This window comes from Gopherus flavomarginatus, chromosome 12, assembly GCF_025201925.1.
Source record: "Gopherus flavomarginatus isolate rGopFla2 chromosome 12, rGopFla2.mat.asm, whole genome shotgun sequence".
Lineage (NCBI taxonomy): Eukaryota > Metazoa > Chordata > Testudines > Testudinidae > Gopherus > Gopherus flavomarginatus.
This window is the reverse complement of record NC_066628.1, coordinates 6,597,009-6,615,725: the sequence shown is the minus strand read 5'-3', so window position 1 is coordinate 6,615,725 and position 18,717 is coordinate 6,597,009. Positions and strand designations below refer to the sequence as shown.

At 52.2% G+C, this 18,717-nt stretch overlaps 1 protein-coding gene and 2 long non-coding RNA genes across 3 annotated transcripts in view; 1 reads left to right on the top strand and 2 right to left on the bottom strand.

The window, feature by feature from the left end:
- The window catches only part of LOC127033267 (zinc finger protein 850-like), a 165,220-nt gene that overhangs the window by 112,549 nt on the left and 33,954 nt on the right, over positions 1–18,717 (bottom strand). The window contains exon 8 of the mRNA XM_050921115.1: positions 16,258–16,345. Coding sequence (XP_050777072.1) covers positions 16,258–16,345 — 88 coding nt within the window. The remainder of the gene's footprint in view (positions 1–16,257; positions 16,346–18,717) is intronic.
- LOC127033399 (uncharacterized) lies at positions 5,700–12,441 on the top strand. Its single transcript, XR_007769089.1, has 2 exons — positions 5,700–5,786; positions 12,203–12,441. It is a non-coding gene; the product is annotated as an uncharacterized LOC127033399 (long non-coding RNA).
- On the bottom strand, positions 14,539–15,706 carry LOC127033379 (uncharacterized). Its single transcript, XR_007769064.1, has 3 exons — positions 15,607–15,706; positions 14,870–14,983; positions 14,539–14,591 (listed from the first exon to the last, which is right to left on the bottom strand). It is a non-coding gene; the product is annotated as an uncharacterized LOC127033379 (long non-coding RNA).

The following is an 18,717-nucleotide window of genomic DNA, read 5'->3' as shown; positions in this document are numbered from 1 at the left end:
GGTATTAGGAGGTGGCCAACCGATTGAGATGGCCAACTTATGGCCAACTCATTAAGTTGCAGTAAGAGGCCAACAATCCCCTTACACCTATAAACGTCAAAATCATAATTTATTTATTGCTAGCTAGTAAGTCTGCTGCGGTGAAAAAATGTTATTTCTACGTTTGCTAAAATTTTTAACAACTTCTCAGCTAGCGACTCAGGTTGCCAACCTGGTAATATTTAAAAATGGACACTCAAGCAGGAGTGCTGGAACCTTCCCTGCCCCGCCTCTGCCCCCTGAGGTCCCATCCCTGCCCCACCTCTTCCTTCCACGGCCCTGCCCCAACTCCGCCTATTCCTCCAAGGCTCTGCCCGCCCTCCACTTCTCTTCCTCCCCTCTCTGGCTAGGTCAGGAGGGACTTGCCTGTGGAGCCAGGCCCAGGAGCTGCAGCTGCCCAGAGCAGCTAGGAGGCAGCCCCAGCTGAGTAGGGTCTGATGTGAGTGATGGCCCAGTGCCTCCCCACCTGCAGTAAGTAACTCGACTTTGGGTGTCCGGTCAGTAGATCTGACCAGATATTCTCAGGTCCCCTTTTCGACTGGATTTCATGGTTGAAAACCAGGCACCTGCAATAATGTGCAATAAGTGCTGGGAATGCGTCAGGAACAACTTCTACTTTATGATGGTGGAGGAAGTAACCGGGGGACAGATGGGTTAGACTCAGTTCTGACCAGCGGGGAATGGAGCCTAGATGGGGGGCACTTCACACAGAGTTTGTAGGGCAGCCACAGTCCTGGGAGAGAGCTGCTGCTGGACTGGAGAGACTGGGCTCTCAGCTCCCCCCACTGCTCCTCTTAGGTCAGTGGAAGGGCTCCTGGTGAGGACGTGCCACACTGACCCAAGAAGGATTGTGTGAACATCACCTACCACAGTCATTACTGGAGTGGTTCTACGTCAACCTCATATAGGTCAACTTAGGTTTGGAGTGTTGCCGTACCCTTACAAGCAAAGGGATTTCTCTCACTCCAAAGCTTTCAGCAGTCCATGTTCATTGGAAAGCCTTCCAGCTAGGACCACTCCCCCAGCTCAATGATACTCCTATTGTCTTTCAAATGATCTTGCTCCCACGAGTAGAGATGGAGCAGGGGAGGTGGCCAGAGCCCTTCTCCCCACCCCTTCTTATACTCAGAACCTTTATACTGGAAAAGTCTTTAGTGGGTCATGGGGTCAAGGAACTCCATGGTACAGGTGAGCTCTACACTATGCTAGAGATGAATTGTAAGTTTCTTTGTTTACCCCTTTCTTTCTATTGGTGGATGGCCAAATAAGAGTTTTCTAACAGGGACAGTCAGTCTTTTGTTATCTCTGAGGAATTACTCTGTGGGAGTTCCCCAGAACTATGGATTATTTCAGTAACAAACTGGGCTACCCTACGGCTGGGTTTTCCCAGAGAGAGCCTCTTTTTTGAGCCTGCTGAGAGGAGACGCTCTCTACACCAGTAATCCACATGAGGATGGGCTAGAAGCTGTCAGGAACAGTATCCCTGATGAGGCCACAGCACACCTGGCAACTGAGCTTTGTCACTTTGTCCTCACCCACAACCATTTCAGATTTAGGGACAACTTATACCTTCAAGTCAGCGACACTGCTACGGTATCCGCATGGCCCCACAGTATGCCAACATTTTTATGGCTGACTTGGAACAACAGTTTTTCGGCTCTTGTCCCCTAGCGCCTATGCAATTAGTAAATAAAGTAGATACCCTATAGGCTGTATGAAAGGTACACTTTTCAGTTTGTGATATATATATTGGAGTATATGAATTTGACCTTGTAATTCAGAGATTTTCTGGACGTTTGGTAGCAGTGAAAGTAAATTTTGGAATCGGTCAGGTACTAAGGCAGTTCAATTAAAGGGTTATTTGGAGTCTCAGGGCTGATCATAGAACTCTATTGCCTGCAGCAGTGGTGAGATTAAAATGTACGTCTTGCAAAGTGGTGGCTTTGACATTGTGGTGGAAAACTAACCACGCACTGTGTTTGAATCAGATCATCTTGATGCTTCTTTATTTCAAGCGTATGCTGGTAGCTCTCTCGATAACAAGGAACCTTAAAGGTTAAAACCATAAACAGTTACACACCCACTTTTCCAAACCTTATTAGAAACTTAGAAGTTTATCAAAAACAAGCCTTATTAAGAATATAGCAAAAGAAGCTTTTCCTGTTATTCCCAGGTTGTACTCCTGCGGTTACTGGCTTTTCTAACACTCCTTCTCCTTTGGCAAGTTTCTTTCCTCTCCCTCTTCTCCAGCCCTCCTACTTACTTATGCAGTTAGCTTACCTTGGATAAATAGAAGCCTGAGAGAAAGAGGAGGCCTACTGAAGTTTTCTCTTACAACATACACGCACCTATTATTAGCTTGGAAAAGCCGTTGTTCTGTAGGGTCGTTTTTTGTCCCATACCCTTCCAACAAACGTTGTCATGAACAGTGACAACTTCCCCTGGCTTCAGTTGTTGTACACGCTGAAGCTGTGGGGGTTCTAAAGGCCAAAGTGTCCACTGATTCCCTATTTTTATTTAAATGTCGGGGGTTCTTCCAGGAGCACTGACTACAAATCGGTTAGGCATACCAGGTAGTTTAATTTCCAAAATGTTTTGGTGAATTATTTAATCCCACATGCATTCGTCCCATGGACCCAGCAGGATACGGTATGTGGGAACCCACATCCCTCCAATCGGTCCGTATGCTTGGAAGGAGCACTGCGAATGCCTGCACTTCCACCCAGAAAGTCTTTATGGCCACAGATCAGATGACACTCCTGAGGTGACTGTAAGGACCGTAGGCAAAGCCTGATGCTCCAGATCACTCTGAATGGCCATGAGCTGGTCATTCAGGAAATCCTGAATTTCTGAACAAGCCAAATCTCACCGCAATGCCTTCCCAGCCTGAGTGATATTTAGCACCGTCGTCATCAGAAGTTTCTGGGTCATTAAACGAAGGGCAGAGATAACACGTAATTCACCAACTACAGCCTGTACCTGGGTTAGCTGTACTCCAATGAGAAGACCCGTGGCCTTTTCCAATTGTCGTAATTTATGTTGTTTGCCTTTATAGATATTCCAAATTGCAGCTGTGCTATTGGCACCATTTTATAGGTGATTAGTGAAGCCCCCCGCTTCTTTTTTTTTTTTAAGAGGAAACCCAGGCTCTTTGCTGTGCTAACCTAATGGCAGCTCCTTTTTAGCAATTAGAATATGTAGAGGTGACCTGAAAGCTCGATATGGGCAGTGTACGTGTTATAGTCCCTAGCATAGCATTAATTAGTTTCTTGCTATTTTAGTTTTTTTTTTTTTTTAGGTGAAGTACCATACCACATTTGTTGGCTAAACACTTTTAGACACTTTGGGGAGGCATTAGCATTAATAGAATGGGAAGGTGTATATTGCAATATGGTGCAGGTTAAATTATTGGTTACTGGGATTATTTTAGTACAGGTAAAATTTCCGGTGGCAGAACAGACTTTTTGGGTATACGTTTGATTATTTACTAATTGGATGACTAAGTAACAATAAGGGCCTTTTTCATTTAACATACTACACATTTCGGGAACGGCCATTATATTTACCTCGCTATAGAGCCCATTAATTTTAATTTTAGATTTTGGGGGCTTATTTGTAGTGATAGTCTATATTTCTATTTTTATTGACCCATTTGTTTTTTACTTGTTTGCTTATATGACTTATTTTGATTTTAAAGAATCAATTTTTTGAACAGAATTTCAGTAAATCACTAAGACGTGAAGGCCACTGTATTTCATTAGACAATATTTGTATTTGGGTATATTACAGGGGTGGTAGTGGTGAGGGGTGAGAGTAGGGCCGGCTCTAGCAATTTCGCTGCCCCAAGCACGGCAGCACGCAGTGGGGGACGCTCTGCCACTCGCCGGTCCTGCGACCCCGGTGGACCTCCCGCTGGCATTTCTGCGGACGGTCAGCAGGTCCAGCGGCTCCGGTGGACCAGCCGCAGGCGTTTCTGCGAAGGGTCTGATGGTCCCGTGGCTCTGGTGGAGCTGCCGCAGGCGTGTCTGCAGGAGGTCGTTCCGGGCCACGGGACTGGTGAGCGGCAGAGCGCCCCCCGCGGCGTGCCCCCATGCTTGGGTCAGCTGATCGAGCGGCTCTGGTGGACCTGCCGCAGGCGTTTCTGTGGAGGGTCCGATGGTCCCGCGGCTTTGGTGGAGCTGCCGCAGGCGTGTCTGCGGGAGGTCCACTGGAGCCATGGGACCAGCGGACCATCAGCAGCTACGCCTGCAGGAGGACCACCGGAGCTACCTGCTGCCCTCCTAGCGACCAGCAGAGCGCCCCCCGCAGCGTGCCGCCCCAAGCAAGTGCTTGGCACGCTGTGGCCTGGAGCCGGCCCTGGGTGAGAGATGGTAGGGGTAGCATTTGTGGCAGAAAAGCATCTTTGGTATTCATCATTTCAAAGCCGGCTGGGGAGTGCTACACATCCTTAAGATATTTGTCCAAAAGCACAGCATGCATTACTTGGAATAAACCCCAAAATCCAATGAATACCACATTTCCAAGATTCATCTCCATAATTTCCTTCTTGCTAGTATACAATACTTTGTTTTTTTCCCCACTACTGCCAGCTTTTAATGTTCTTTGTGGTCAGAAATCCCTGGGCGTTGGTGGTTTCAGTAGAGCGAGTGTTCCTACTTCTTTCTTGGAACAGTCGTGGTTTAGCATTTTGCAGGGAAGAGGTTACTAGCACATCACCCTGTAATGCTTTAGGTTTTTTAGCACAATCCAAATGCATGGTAGTTCTGTCAGTGGACAAGGGAGAGGTTACTAGCACTTTATCTTGTCCTTTTTTTCTGCTGTCCAAAAGAAACAGCAGCACCAGAAGGAGAAATAGGTTGATCATCAGTCGTAAACTCCTCTTGAGGTGGAGAGGCCTTTTTGCAGTGAGAAGCACAGGTCCAGGCAGTCAGTTCTTGGCACTTTACAGCAGTGTTGGTAGTCAGCAGGACTTGATAAGGGCCTTTCCAGCGTGGAGCCAGGGCAGTCTTTCGCTGATGGACCTTCATGTAGACCCAGTTTTCTGGTTTCAGCGAGTGGCAAGGTTGTTCAGCTATAATCATTATTGTGGATTAAAAAAAGGTAGAAAGGCTTGTCCCAACTGTTTATTGTTGGAGCCTTACCTGGAGTAAGGGAGATTCCCTGCCCGGGTGTGTAGTTCCCTTCTTGCAATTGCTTAAGAATAAACTGTCTCTGATTTGTTACAACCAACCTAAAAGTAAAAACTCTGTCTTCTTCCACAATTATTGGTGCCGTGACTCAGATGGTAACGCCCGGCTGAGACAGCGGCAGCTACTGCAGACTGTTTCCCTTCGAACCCAAAGGTGCCAATCAAGAGGCAAGAGACCTTTTGAAATCTCTAATGGGGTATTGAAGGAGGACTGCCCGTGGAACCATCTGTCCCTCTTGGGCTCATGCCATCCGAACTTATTGATTTTGTAACAAAATCAAATGCAGAGAGGTACTGAGGAACTGTTGCCGCCCTCAATAAGATTAGTTTGAAGTGGTCAGACTGGCTCTAGCTTTTTTGCCACCCCAAGCAAAAAGTGCTGCCCCAGGCACATGCTTCCTCGTCTGGTGCCTGCAGCCGGCCCTGGAAGTGGTACTGAGAATTTAGTTTTCCCTGATGTGTAACTGTGATGGAGTAGGGGCTGTCTGTGTGGGGGATGGGAGAGCTGGGGATGTCTTTAGGTGAGGGACAGGATCTTTAAGCCTGTAACCTGAGCCAGGTAAGGGGGAGGGGGTTAGCACCTTGGCCCGGGAAGCTGGACAAAGGAATTGGCTGGCTGGAGGAGGGGCAGTTCAGTTTCGGTTTTGGGCTGGGTGAGGAGAATTCAGGGGATCCTATGCCAGGATCCAAGCGCCCTGAACCCCGAGAAGGACTCGACTGGGGGGTCCTTGTTGGGCCTCCAGGCTCTGCTGTAACCTGCAATCCTGTTTTCCAATAAACCTTCTGTTTTACTGGCTTGCTGAGAGTCACTGTGGGTCCCAGGAAGAGGGGTGCAGGGCCGGACTCCCCCACACTCCGTGACAACTGGTGGCAGCGGCGGGAGATACTGCACCCCGTGGACGACGCTTCCTGCAGTAAGTGACTGGGGAGCCGTAAAATGAAGGGACGACTTCAGGGATGATTAACCTCTGGGAGTAACAGGGTCCCCCGGGGGATTGCAGCGAGTGGTCCCAGGGGCAGAGGAGTCTGCAGTTCGACCCTGGCAGAGAGGTGGTGACCTCAAGAAGGGCTGGTGCACTAGGGGGGTCTCCCTGGAAACCGTGGGGAGCGGCGAGCATCCCGGCCTGTGAGTGGCCAGCAGGAAGATGTATGCCAAGTGGCTTAAGTGCGACCTGGTGGAGCTCTGCAAGCAGAGGGGGCTGCACAGAGGAAGGCTCACCAAAGACCAGCTGATTGCCCAGCTGGAGGAGGGAGACCGCTTGAATGAACTGATCCCTGTCTCTGAGGGAAGCAGCCTGGCAGATGCAGTGCAGACACCAGTGTCTGTCCCCGCTGGGAGTGGTCAGCCGATGGCTGAGGGCTTCCCGAGACCCCCCCCCTTCCTATGCCTAGGGGAAGAGCGGGGAGGAGCCCAGCAGCTACCGAGGGCACCGTGACCCCCCTGGCCAGCAGGGGATCCTCCCGGCGAAGCTCACCCCCCAGCAGGGGATTGTCCTGGTGATGCTCGGCATTCGTGGAGCGCAAGCGGCTGGAATGGGAGAGAGAGCTAAAACTGAGAGAGCTGGAGGATCGTGAGAGACAGAGAGAACATGACCGGGAGGAGAAAGAGAGACAGAGGGAACATGACTGGGAGGAGAAGGAGAGACAGAGGGAACATGAGGAGAGACAAAGACAGCGGGAACTGGAGGAGAAAGAGCGACAGTGTCATCATGAGCTGGAACTGGCGAGGCAGAGGGGCTGCGGGGCCCCAGCTGCGATGAGTGAGGGGGGGCCCAGGACTGTGCAGAGCTTTGATAAGTGCATCCTAGCCCAGCGTAAGGAGGGGGAGGACATGGATGACTTCCTGGATGCCTTTGAGACGGCCTGCAAGCTGCACCAGGTAGCTCCAGCAGACAGGCTCCGGGTTCTCACCCCCTTACTAGACCCCAAGGCCATGGCATTGTACCGCCAACTGGGAGAGGAGGAGAAAGGGAACTACGAACTATTCAAGCAGGCCCTGCTGCGCGAGTTTGGGCTGACTCCTGAGATGTACCGGGAGAGGTTCCAGAGTCAGGATAAAACCCCTGAGGTCTCATATCTGCAACTAGCCGTCCGCATGGAGGGATACACCAGCAAGTGAGCAGATGGAGCCCAGACAAAGGGGCACCTGGTTAAACTGCTGGTACTGGAGCAACTGTATGAGCGGTGCCCATCTGACCTGAGGCTGTGGTTGAGGGACCAAAAGCCAGAGAACCCATGACATGTAGGGAAGCTGGCTGATGAGTTTGTGAAGAGCTGGTCGGGAGGTGGCAGGGAGGAGTCTCAAAGGAACAGGCCCACCGCGATGCAGAGAGAGAGTCATCCTGGGACCTCCCAAAGGGGGAATAGGGAGAACCCCCTCCCAAGGGGAACGCCCAACATCAGGGACAACTGATTGGTTCAAGGGGACCAACGGGACATGAGCTGCTATCAATGTGGCCAGAGGGGCCACATACGGTCCCAGTGCCCCAGACTCAAGGACAGACTGAGCAGACCGAACCCACACCGGATTAACTTGGTAGAGACCCAGCCGGATGAGGGGCAACGTTCGCAGGAAAGGGTGGCTGGCCACATACCACCTGCGAAGGAGGGAGGAGGACCCCAGGTCAGCTCCTCTGGGGGGCTCGATGCTCCAGGCTCCGAGTTTTTGGTTTACAGGGTGGGCACAGGGCTGCCCCTCTGGAGATAGTGCCTGGTTTCCCTGGAGATAGATGGAAGGTCACTGGGTACTGGGACACGGGCGCAGAGGTGACGCTGGCCCGGCCCAAGGTGGTGGCCTCAGATCGGATGGTGCCTGACACCTACCTGACCCTGATGGGTGTGGGTGGGACCCCATTCAAGGTGCCCGTGGCAAGGGTACACCTGAAGTGGGGGGCCAAGGAGGGCCCCAAGGACTTGGGGGTACACCCACATTTGCCCACGGAGGTGTTAATGGGGGGACCTCGAGGACTGGCCAAGTAACGCCCAGGGTGCCCTGGTCATGACCCGTAGTCAGAGTCAGCACAGGGCACTGCGCCCTGACAACGGGGAAGGGACTCTGCCCAAGGCGCAGGACCCTAATCTGGTGGGGAGGGAACGCACAGGGACATGGCTCAGAGAGGCTGCGGCCTCAGACCCAGCCAGCGAGAGAGAGCAGGTCCCCATCCCTGTCCCAGCTGCTGAGTTCCAGGCTGAGTTGCAGAAAGATCCCTCCTTACGGAGGCCAAGGGACCTGGCTAACCTCAATGCGGTACAGACCATGAGGAGAGGTTGCAAGGAGAGGTTCCTGTGGGAGAAGGGGTTCCTGTACTGAGAACGGGCTCTCCCAGGGGAAGTGGAGTAATGGGGGATCAGGAGGCAGCTGGTGGTTCCCCAGAAGTTTCGTCACAAGCTGCTGTACCTGGCCCATGACATTCCTCTCGCAGGGCACCAGGGAATCCAGCGCACCAGACAGAGGCTGCTACAGAACTTTTACTGGCCTCGGGTCTTTACCCATGTCCGACAGTACTGCCAATCCTGTGACCCCTGCCAGAGGGTGAGGAAGGCCCGGGACAAGGGGAAAGCGGCTTTGAGGCCTTTACCTATCGTAGAAGAACCTTTCCAGAAGGTGGCCATGGACATAGTGGGACCTCTCAGCAGGGCGACCCGGACAGGAAAGAAATACATCCTGGTGGTGGTAGATTTTGCCACTCGCTACCCCGAGGTGGTGGCCTTGTCCTCTATCGAAGCAGACACCGTGGCAGATGCTCTGCTGACCATTTTCAGCCGGGTAGGGTTCCCCAAGGAAGTCTTAACGGACCAGGGGTCCAACTTCATGTCGACCCTGCTCCGGTGCTTGTGGGAGAAATGTGGGGTCCAGCACAACTGGGCCTCAGCGTATCATCCCCAGTCCAACGGGCTAGTGGAAAGATTCAACGGGATGCTAAAGATGATGCTAAAAACATTTATGAACCAGCACCTGCAGGACTGGGACACGTACTTACCTCACCTGCTGTTCGCGTACAGGGAGGCACCCCAGGAGTCTACTGGGTTTTCGCCTTTCAAATTGTTATATGGAAGGCAGGTAAGGGGGCCCCTGGACCTGATGAGAGACGAATGGGAGGGGAAGGCCACTCCCAATGGAGAGTCGGTGGTGGAGTATGTCCTGACCTTCCGGGAAAGAATTGCTGAGCTCATGGGCCTGGGCAGGGAGAATCTAGCCCAAGCCCAGAGGAAGCAGAAGGTCTGGTATGACCGCACGGCACGGGCCCGTGCCTTCGCCACCGGGGATCAGTTGATGGTCCTCATCTCCGTGAGGAAAAACAAATTCCAGGCTGCCTGGGAAGGGCCCTTCAAGGTTGTCAAGCAACTAAATGAGGTAAACTATGTGGTGGAGCTGTCAAACCGGGCTCATCACCGCCGAGTGTACCAAGTGAATATGATGAAGCCATACTATGACAGGGGGAATGTGGTGTTGGCCGTGTGTGGACATTGGGAGGAGCAGGGAGATGACCCTTTAGTGGATCTGTTCCCTGGGACAAAAGCTGGTTCCCCCCGGAGACAATTCCCCTCTCTGATCAGCTGACTCTGGCCCAGCACGCTGAGATCAGAGGGGTGCTGCATCTGTACTGACAGCTGTTTTCCAACCAGCCTGGACGCACTAATTTGTCTGTCCATCGGGTGGAGACCGGATCACATCCCTTTATAAGATGCTCCCCTTTTCAAGTCACTGGGAAAACTGCCCAGGACCTAGAAAGAGAAGTCAGGGACACACTGGCTCTGGGGGTGATCCAGCCGTCTTCCAGCCCTTGGGCCTCGCCTGTGGCGCTGGTCCCCAAAAGGGATGGTGTCATAAACAGATAGCTAAGGGTTAATGTCTCTTTCACCTGAAGCACCTGACCAGAGGACCAATCAGGAAACCGGATTTTTTTCAACTCTGGGTGGAGGGAAGTTTGTGTCTGAGTCTTTTGTCTGTCTGCCTGCTTTCTCTGAGCTTTGGAGAAGTAGTTTCTGCTTTCTACTCTTCTGTTTCTAAGTGTAAGGACAAAGAGATCAGATAGTAAGTTATATGGTTTCTTTTCTTTGGTATTTGCATGAATATAAGTGCTGGAGTGCTTTGATTTGTATTCTTTGTGAATAAGGCTGTTTATTCAATATTCTTTTAAGCAATTGACCCTGTATTTTGTCACCTTAATACAGAGAGACCATTTGTATGTATTTTTTCTTTCTTTTTATATAAAGCTTTCTTTTAAGACCTGTTGGAGTTTTCTTTCTGGGAAATTTCAGGGAAATTGAGTCTGTACTCACCAGGGAATTGGTGGGAGGAAGAAATCAGGGGGAGATCTGTGTGTGTTGGATTTGCTAGCCTGATTTGCATTCCCTCTGGGTGAAGAGGAAAGTGCTTTTGTTTCCAGGACTGGGAACGGAGAGGGGGAGTCACTCTGTTTGGATTCACAGAGCTTGTGTCTGTGTATCTCTCCAGGAGCACCTGGAGGGGGGAAGGGAAAAAGGATTATTTCCCTTTGTTGTGAGACTCAAGGGATTTGGGTCTTGGGGTCCCCAGGGAAGGTTTTTCAGGGGGACCAGAGTGCCCCAAAACACTCTAATTTTTTGGGTGGTGGCAGCAAGTACCAGGTCCAAGCTGGTAACTAAGCTTGGAGGTTTTCATGCTAACCCCCATATTTTGGACGCTAAGGTCCAAATCTGGGACTAAGGTTTGACAGATGGGTCGATCCAGTTCTGTGTGGACTATCAAAAGCTCAATGCCATCACTGTGTCTGATGCCTACCCCAGGCCCAGGCCGGAAAAGCTCCTAGACAAGCTAGGAGGCGCTCGGTACCTCACCACCATGGATCTTACAAAGGGCTACTGGCAGGTGCCGCTGGATGCAGATGCCAGGCTGAAATCGGCCTTTATCACCCCTCTGGGGCTCTACGAGTTTCTGACCCTGCCCTTCGGCCTCAAGAGATCGCCAGCCACCTTCCAGCGCCTGGTAGATCAGCTACTGAGGGGGATGGAGAGTTTTTCCTTGGCGTATATTGACGATATCTGCGTCTTCAGCCAGACCCGGGAGGACCACGTGTACCAGGTTAAACAAGTGCTGAACCGACTCCGGGAGGCTGGGTTAACAGTAAAGGCTGAGAAGTGCAAGGTGGGGATGACTGAAATATCTTACCTGGGCCATCGGGTGGGGAGCGGCTGCCTAAAGCCGGAACCAGCCAAGGTGGAGGGGATCAGAGACTGGCCTCTTCCCAAACCAAAAAGCAGGTCCAGGCCTTTATTGGGATGGCGCGGTACTATCGAAGGTTGGTGCCCCACTTTAGCGCCATAGCTGCCCCCATCACTGAGCTGTGCAAGAAGGGGAAGCCAGACAAGGTGGTCTGGACCAAGCGGTGCCAGCAGGCTCTCCGGGCGCTGAAGGAGGCTCTGGTTAGTGGCCCAGTTCTGGCAAACCCAGATTTTGACAAACCGTTTATGGTGTTCACTGACACCTCAGACACAGGACTGGGGACGGTGTTAATGCAGGAGGATGAAAAGCGGGAGACACACCCCATCGTGTACCTGAGCAAGAAGTTGCTACCCCGGGAGCAGAACTATGCGGCCACTGAGAATGAATGCCTGGCCATGGTGTGGGCCCTTAAGAAACTGGAGCCATATCTCTTTGGGCGACACTTCACCGTGTACACGGACCACTCTCCCCTGACCTGGCTGCACCAGATGAAAGGAGCCAACGCCAAACTCCTGAGGTGGAGCCTGCTCCTGCAGCACTATGACATGGACGTGGTCCATGTGAAGGGGAGTGCCAACCTGATAGCAGACGCGTTGTCCCGGAGAGGGGGCCCTGAGCTTCCCCAGGTCACTGGGCAGAGTGACCCCGCTCAGTTCAGTCTCGAAGGGGGGAGAGATGTGATGGAGTAGGGGCTGTCTGCATGGGGAATGGGAGAGCTGGGGATGTCTTTAGGTGAGCGACAGGATCTTTAAGCCTGTAACCTGAGCCAGGTAGGGGGGAGGGGGTTAGCACCTTGGCCCGGGAAGCTGGACAAAGGAATTGGCCGGCTGGAGGAGGGGCAGTTCAGTTTCAGTTTTGGGCTGGGTGAGGGGAATTCAGGGGATCCTATGCCGGGATCCAAGCGCCCTGATCCCCAAGAAGGACTCGATTGGGGGGTCCTGGTTGGGCCTCCAGGCTCTGCTGTAACCTGCAATCCTGTTGTCCAATAAACCTTCTGTTTTACTGGCTGGCTGAGAGTCACTGAGGGTTCCAGGAAGAGGGGTGCAGGGCCGGACTCCCCCACACTCCGTGACAGTAACAAGGCCTGATCTGAGTCAATTACATGGAAGCTGCTTAACCCTTTCTTGCCATGTGTCACAGAAGTTTAGGTCCTGTGTGGATTCTGCCATGTTGAACAACGTCTTATCTACATGTGAAACTTTTTCCACAGTCCAAGCAGTTACATAGTCACACTCCTGTGCGGATTTTCTGTTGTTTAACCAGGGCTGATCTCTGTCTGAATGTTTACCTACAGAGCAAGCACCTGTGGGAGTCTCTCTCCTGTGTGGGTTGCCTGATGTTGAACAAGGTGTGACCTTCTTATGAAACTTTTCCCACAGTCCAAGCACTTGTGAGGTCTCTCTCCTGTGTGGATTGCCTGATGATAAACAAATTCTGACCTTCGTATGAAACTTTCCCCACAGTCCAAACACTTGTGGGGTCTCCCTCCTGTGTGGATTGCCTTATGTTGAACAAGGTGTGACCTTCTTATGAAACCTTTCTCACAGTCCACGCATTTGTGGGGTCTCTCTCCTGTGTTGTGGAAAATCGACCACATGGTTGATTTTAGATCAGACAGCCTGAGGCATCTTTATTTCATACAAGCATCTATGCAGTGAGAGACAGCATAGACCCCATGCAAGAGGCAGGATGCTCTGTCTCATACAATTTTTACCAAGCTTATAAAGGTTAAAACCGCAAAACGTCACACATAAACATACCCATATTTGGGTTATATTGCTAACACTGCAAATTAAGATTAATGTTTTACCGTATCTGGCATAAAATATTGCAAATCAGCAAGCTATTTCAACATGTTTCATGTGTTTTGGCAGTTGTTGCGCTGGTCATTTTGTAACCCCTCCTTGCGGTTACCTTAAGTAAGCAATTTTTGCCACACTATACTTAATTAGAGCTGAGCTGGCACCCAAGGGACCCCTTGTCCTCCTCCCAGTTCCTCTTTTGTCAGTGTTTCATACCCTGTTTCTTCATACCTAGTTTCTTCACACCCCAGTGCTCAATATGCTGATAAACAAATTGTTCTTATTTCATTGGTTTAGTTTAAGCCTGAGGCCTGCATATAGCGGCCTGTAAAAACAATTGCAAAGCTTATTTAACTGTAAAAACAATGGCAAAGCTTATCTAACAAGACGGGAGAGGGTTATGTTCCCTATCACCTGTGTGGACTGACTGATGACAAACAAGTTCTGACCTTCGTATGAAACTTTCCCCACAGTCCAAGCACTTGTGGGGTCTCTCTCCTGTGTGGACTACTTTATGTCTAAAAAGGGCTGACTGCTGTATGAAACTTTTCCCACAGTCTAAGCACTTATGGGTCTTTCTCCTGTGTGGACTACTTTATGTCTAACAAGGGCTGACTGCCGTATGAAACTTTTCCCACAGTCTAAGCACTTATGGGGTCTCTCTCCTGTGTGGACTGCCTGATGATAAACAAATTCTGACTTTCGTATGAAACTTTTCCCACAGTCCAAGCACTTGTGGGGTCTCTCGCCTGTGTGGATTGCCTTATGTTGAACAAGGTGTGACCTTCTTATGAAACTTTTCTCACAGTCCAAGCACTTGTGGGGTCTCTCTCCTGTGTGGACTGACTGATGACAAACAAGGTCTATCCTTCGTATGAAACTTTCCTCACAGTCCAAGCACTTGTGGGGTCTCTCTCCTGTGTGGATTGCCTTATGTTCAACAAGGTGTGACCTTCTTCTGAAACTTTTCCCACAGTCCAAGCACTTGTGGGGTCTCTCTCCTGTGTGGATTGCCTGATGTTTAACAAGGTGTGACTTTTGCATGAAACTTTTCCCACAGTCTAAGCACTTGTGGGGTCTTGCTCCTGTGTGGATTACCTGATGTTGAACAAGGGCTGACTGCCATATGAAACTTTTTCCACAGTCAAAGCACTTATGGGGTCTCTCTCCTGTGTGGCTTTTCTTAAGTGACTTTTGTGCTGACTTCGAATTGAAACATTTCCCTTCAGCTCCTCCCACAAAGGCCCCCTGTGGTTGTACTTTTCCAGGAACTTCCTGATGATGATCTCCCTCCTCATTCTCACTCCCTCGCTCAGCACCTGCTGGGAGAGACACAATCCAGACAGGAGTCATTGTGCTGGGGAGAAAGAGGAATAGCACCGAGAGAAAACCCAACAGAGAGACTGAGCAATTGGATTTTGCCTTCACATCTCACCCAAACACTCAAAGGGAAAGAGAAATGGGAACGAAACTCTTGCAGCTAAGAAGACGGGTGGAAAGTTGTGAGCGATATTTGCTGACTACAGCCCTGTCCTGGCTGAAATGAGGAAGAACTGAGGGAGCATATGCACACCATATTTTGGGATTCTCAGCTTTTTCCATCATTTCCCAGATGGTTTCTGTGTCAGTCCTCACCTGTATAGGTGTATCTCGGAAGCCGCCTTTCCTCGCAGGCCTGGAGATCGGGCACCCACGGCTCTTCCCCTCGTTCCAGCTGGACAATCAGCTCAGGTTTGGGAATGGGAAATCCTGTGCAGAGGGTGGAATCAGACCAGATCAGGGTGCATGGAGGACTGATGGAGTATTTGTCACTAAGGACATTCTATGAGTGGAACCTGTCCCTGTCCTCTGCTGGAGGAACATGGAATCCAAGAGGATGGGAACATGGTCACTGAGCCCCCTTGCGCAGACGAAGTTGTCTGGGGAGGTGAGTTGAATTATTACTGCACCTTTACTAGGCGTTCCCAGGATCTGTGCGCTCTGGGGGCCTTGCTGACTCACACACGGCTCTGCACTTAAACCCCTGCCTCCTTCTAAACCTGCAGAGCCCAGAGCCCTCTCCATGGCTGGAGCTAGTCCCAAGGAGGGAGGTGAACAGGGATTGTGTGTGCAGCCAAGAAACAACACAGACAGGACAATGCTGGATTTATGCCCCTTGGAAAGATGGAGCAGGGGGATGGTTTGGTTGTCCATTGGGTTTTGACACCAATGTCCCACTGGAGAGGGTACGGAGATGCAAGTGTCTCTCCCATGGCAGCTGTGCATTATGGAACCCATTCGCCTCTAATATAACTGACCGAGGAAGAACCTGAACACGTTCAGATACGTAGGTCCCACGGCTTCTAATAACAGAATGGACGGGAAGCCCTTACCCAGCGAGGTCACCATCTCGTAGTTCTCCTGCATGACATCCCTGTAGAGGGCTCTCTGAGCGGGGTCCAGCAGAGCCCCCTGCCCGTGGGTGAAATACACAGCCACCTCCTCGAAGGTCACCGGCATCTGAAACACCAAAAGGCCTCAGTCATTACCTGCTGCTCCAGCCACAATCCCAATAGTCACGTGGAAGGAAGGATAAAGAAATGGAAGCTCTGGGACCGCCAGAGTAGCAGAATCTCACCCCCACTGTGCTCAGAGCAGCCAGGAGGGTTCAGGGTGGGAAGAAGGTGAGAGCGGCCTGGAGACAGAGCAGGGCCGGGATTTCTTATTTCCCACAGACCTGCCAGCCACAGGCTGATACATGAAGCAGAGCTCTGAGCCGGGGACAGGGACAGGAATCCCAACAGCTTCCCTTCGTATTTCATAGCAGCCTCAGGCCAGTGTGTTCAGGCTCCAGCACTGGGAATCTGGAAAATGTTCCCAGGCCTGCCTACGGGGGGTGTATCCTGTTTCAGAAATGGGGGAATGTCCCCTCTCGCCTCTCCCGACACAAATGGGCCTAATCAGAAAATCAGCAGGTTTCTCACACCCTGTCTCCTCCCTGCCTCTCCCTCACCCCGCCCAGTAGCTCCCTGAAAATCCCCTACCTGAGCTGGCTCCATCACAGCCATTTCCCTTCCCTGTCTCCTGGAAGACGGGACCATCTGGAGCGAAATGTGGATGTGATTCCTCAACCTGTTGGGGCGAGAGGAGCAATGGCGGAGGTTACAGAAGGGGCTTCAGTCCATGTCACTCGTAGATTCCCGTGGAAGAAACAGAGTCTTTACTCTTGTATTTGTTAGCAGCAAGTCAGAGGCAGTTTATTTCAAGCAATTGCAGGGGGAGCCTACGGAGAGGGAGGGGTTTCCTTTCTTAGGCAGGTCTCCAAAGTACAACAGTCTAAAGCACATATTAATAGGTTCCCCTCACATATATCGACGGATACAGCTGAATCTTGTTTATACATTGTCCTTCCCATCCTTATCTGAAAGCAAGGTTAGAAAACAGCTTCCCATCTCGTTTTCCCATCCACCTCGCGCAATCCCCGCTTCTACAAATCTTGCGATGTTAGGGTTAGGGTTAGCCTTGTCATGGAAAAACGACCATGCGTTGTGTTTGGATCAGAACAGCCTGGCAGCTCGACATTAGGCTTGGGCCTATACGGTTTGGATGTCACTGTTTTTTCCCTTACAAGGGGTTTGGGGTGCAGACTGCAGTGGAGAGAGGAAACCCCACAGCCCTCTCTCACCGCAGAAGCTCGGGGCCAGGTGAGAGGCACCTCTTCCCAGCCTCAGGAGCTCCTGTGGTCCTGGGCTGGGCTGAGGGAGGGGTTCCTCTCCCCAGCAGCTCTGGTGGACCTAAGCCGAGCCTGGGAAGGGGATTTTTTCTATTCTGACTCCTTCTGCCCCTTTTACACAGAAACAAGCAGGATCTTAGTTCAAGGCCTGTAAGCAAGCTTGACCAAACTCAGGACCTCGACTGAAGCTTAAGGCCCGCTAAATTATCCCTCACAGCCTGTCTTCTGCTCTGTCTCTTAAAAATACCAAGATAGCTGCTGCAAATCCCCTTTTCACACTTCCACATTCCCCCAGGCTCTTCAGACCCTTCCAGTAACAGCAACTCTGAGCCAAATGCTAGAAAAAGAGAAGAAATAAAGGGGCTGCTTTGGGGACTGCTCCCAATTGCAGTGTAAACCCCTCTCCCTTAGCAACAGCAGGAGCCCTCTGGTGGCAACACCTGAAGTCCTGGATTCCCCCGGCAGCCCCCAGGAATAGGCAGACAAAGGCTGATCCCATTGGCCCATCTGCACTCCCTGCCTGCCAGAGGCAGCAGTGACTCTGGTCTGACTCTGGTGTGGCTGAGATCTGAATCCTGTAGGACAATCAGACCAGGACCCCGGGCAGCCCCCAACACTCAAGACACACAGACCCCACCAGCACGGGTGTGTCTGACAGTAACACACAGGGAACAGGGTGTGGGTGGGGGGCTGGGTTTTTGCCTTGTAGTCTCTGCGCCCTGAGGGGTTAGTTCCCCTCCATCACTACCAAAGCTAGGTGGATCAGTTTCAGGAGAAAAGCTTCTCTCCGCCCCTCCCAACTTGTATCCCATGGGGCAGAGAAGCTGCCTGGGGATATCCCCTTCCCGCCATTTCCCCTTCCCTCGCAGTGCCCCCCACTCACATCTTCCCCCACTCCAGCCTCGCTCCCCTCAGCCCCACAATCCCCCCGAACTCCCCATCTTCCCTCCAGTGAGCCCCCGCCCCCATCCCAGCCTGTCCCCCGCAGCCCCAGCACCCGCCTCCTGCCGCCACCCCGCTCCCCCCGCCTGCCCTCACCCCCTGCACCTCTTTAGCCTCCGCCCCCTGCAGCCCGGGGGTGACTGGCCGGGGGGGGGGCGGGTCTCTCTCGCCTTCCCTCCGAGCGGGGCCCCCCGGGGCAGGGGCCGGGCCGGGCTGGGGGCTCTGCCCTGGGAGAGGCTCCTGGGGAGCAGCGGGAAGGGCCCTGCTGGAGATTCCCCTCTCCCGGCTGCAGCCAGGGCTCCGGGCTCCCAGCACCAGCCGCCGGGGCTCGGGGATCTCGCCAGGAGCCTGGGAGCCAGAGTCACCGCAGCGGCTGCGAGTCACTTCCTGCTGCCGGGCCGGAGCCCAGCGCTCGCTGCCCCACAGCCGCCTCCCGGCTGCTCCTGGGTCCTAGCGCTGCAGGGGTCGCGCTGCAGCATCTCCGGGTCCGGCTCCTGTTCCACTCCCAGGCTCTAAGGTCAGAAGGGCCCATCATGAGCATCTAGCCCAGGGGTTCTCACGACCAAGTTTGGTGGCCTCACAGTGTGGCCAGCAACTCTCACTGGTGGCTGCACTGACACTTTCCCCTATAATCCTAACTAACTTTAGGAGAAGCCAATAAATATGCACACAGGTAAGAGGGGGGTGATGTTCCTCCTAGTGTGGGGAACTTTTCTGGCTTATATGGCACCACCATGGAATTGGCTAGCAAAATGATCTGAGTCCTTTTCTCACAGGCCTACATGACCTTAAGGACCCCCCCACCCCACCACTCTGGTCCCCATAACCC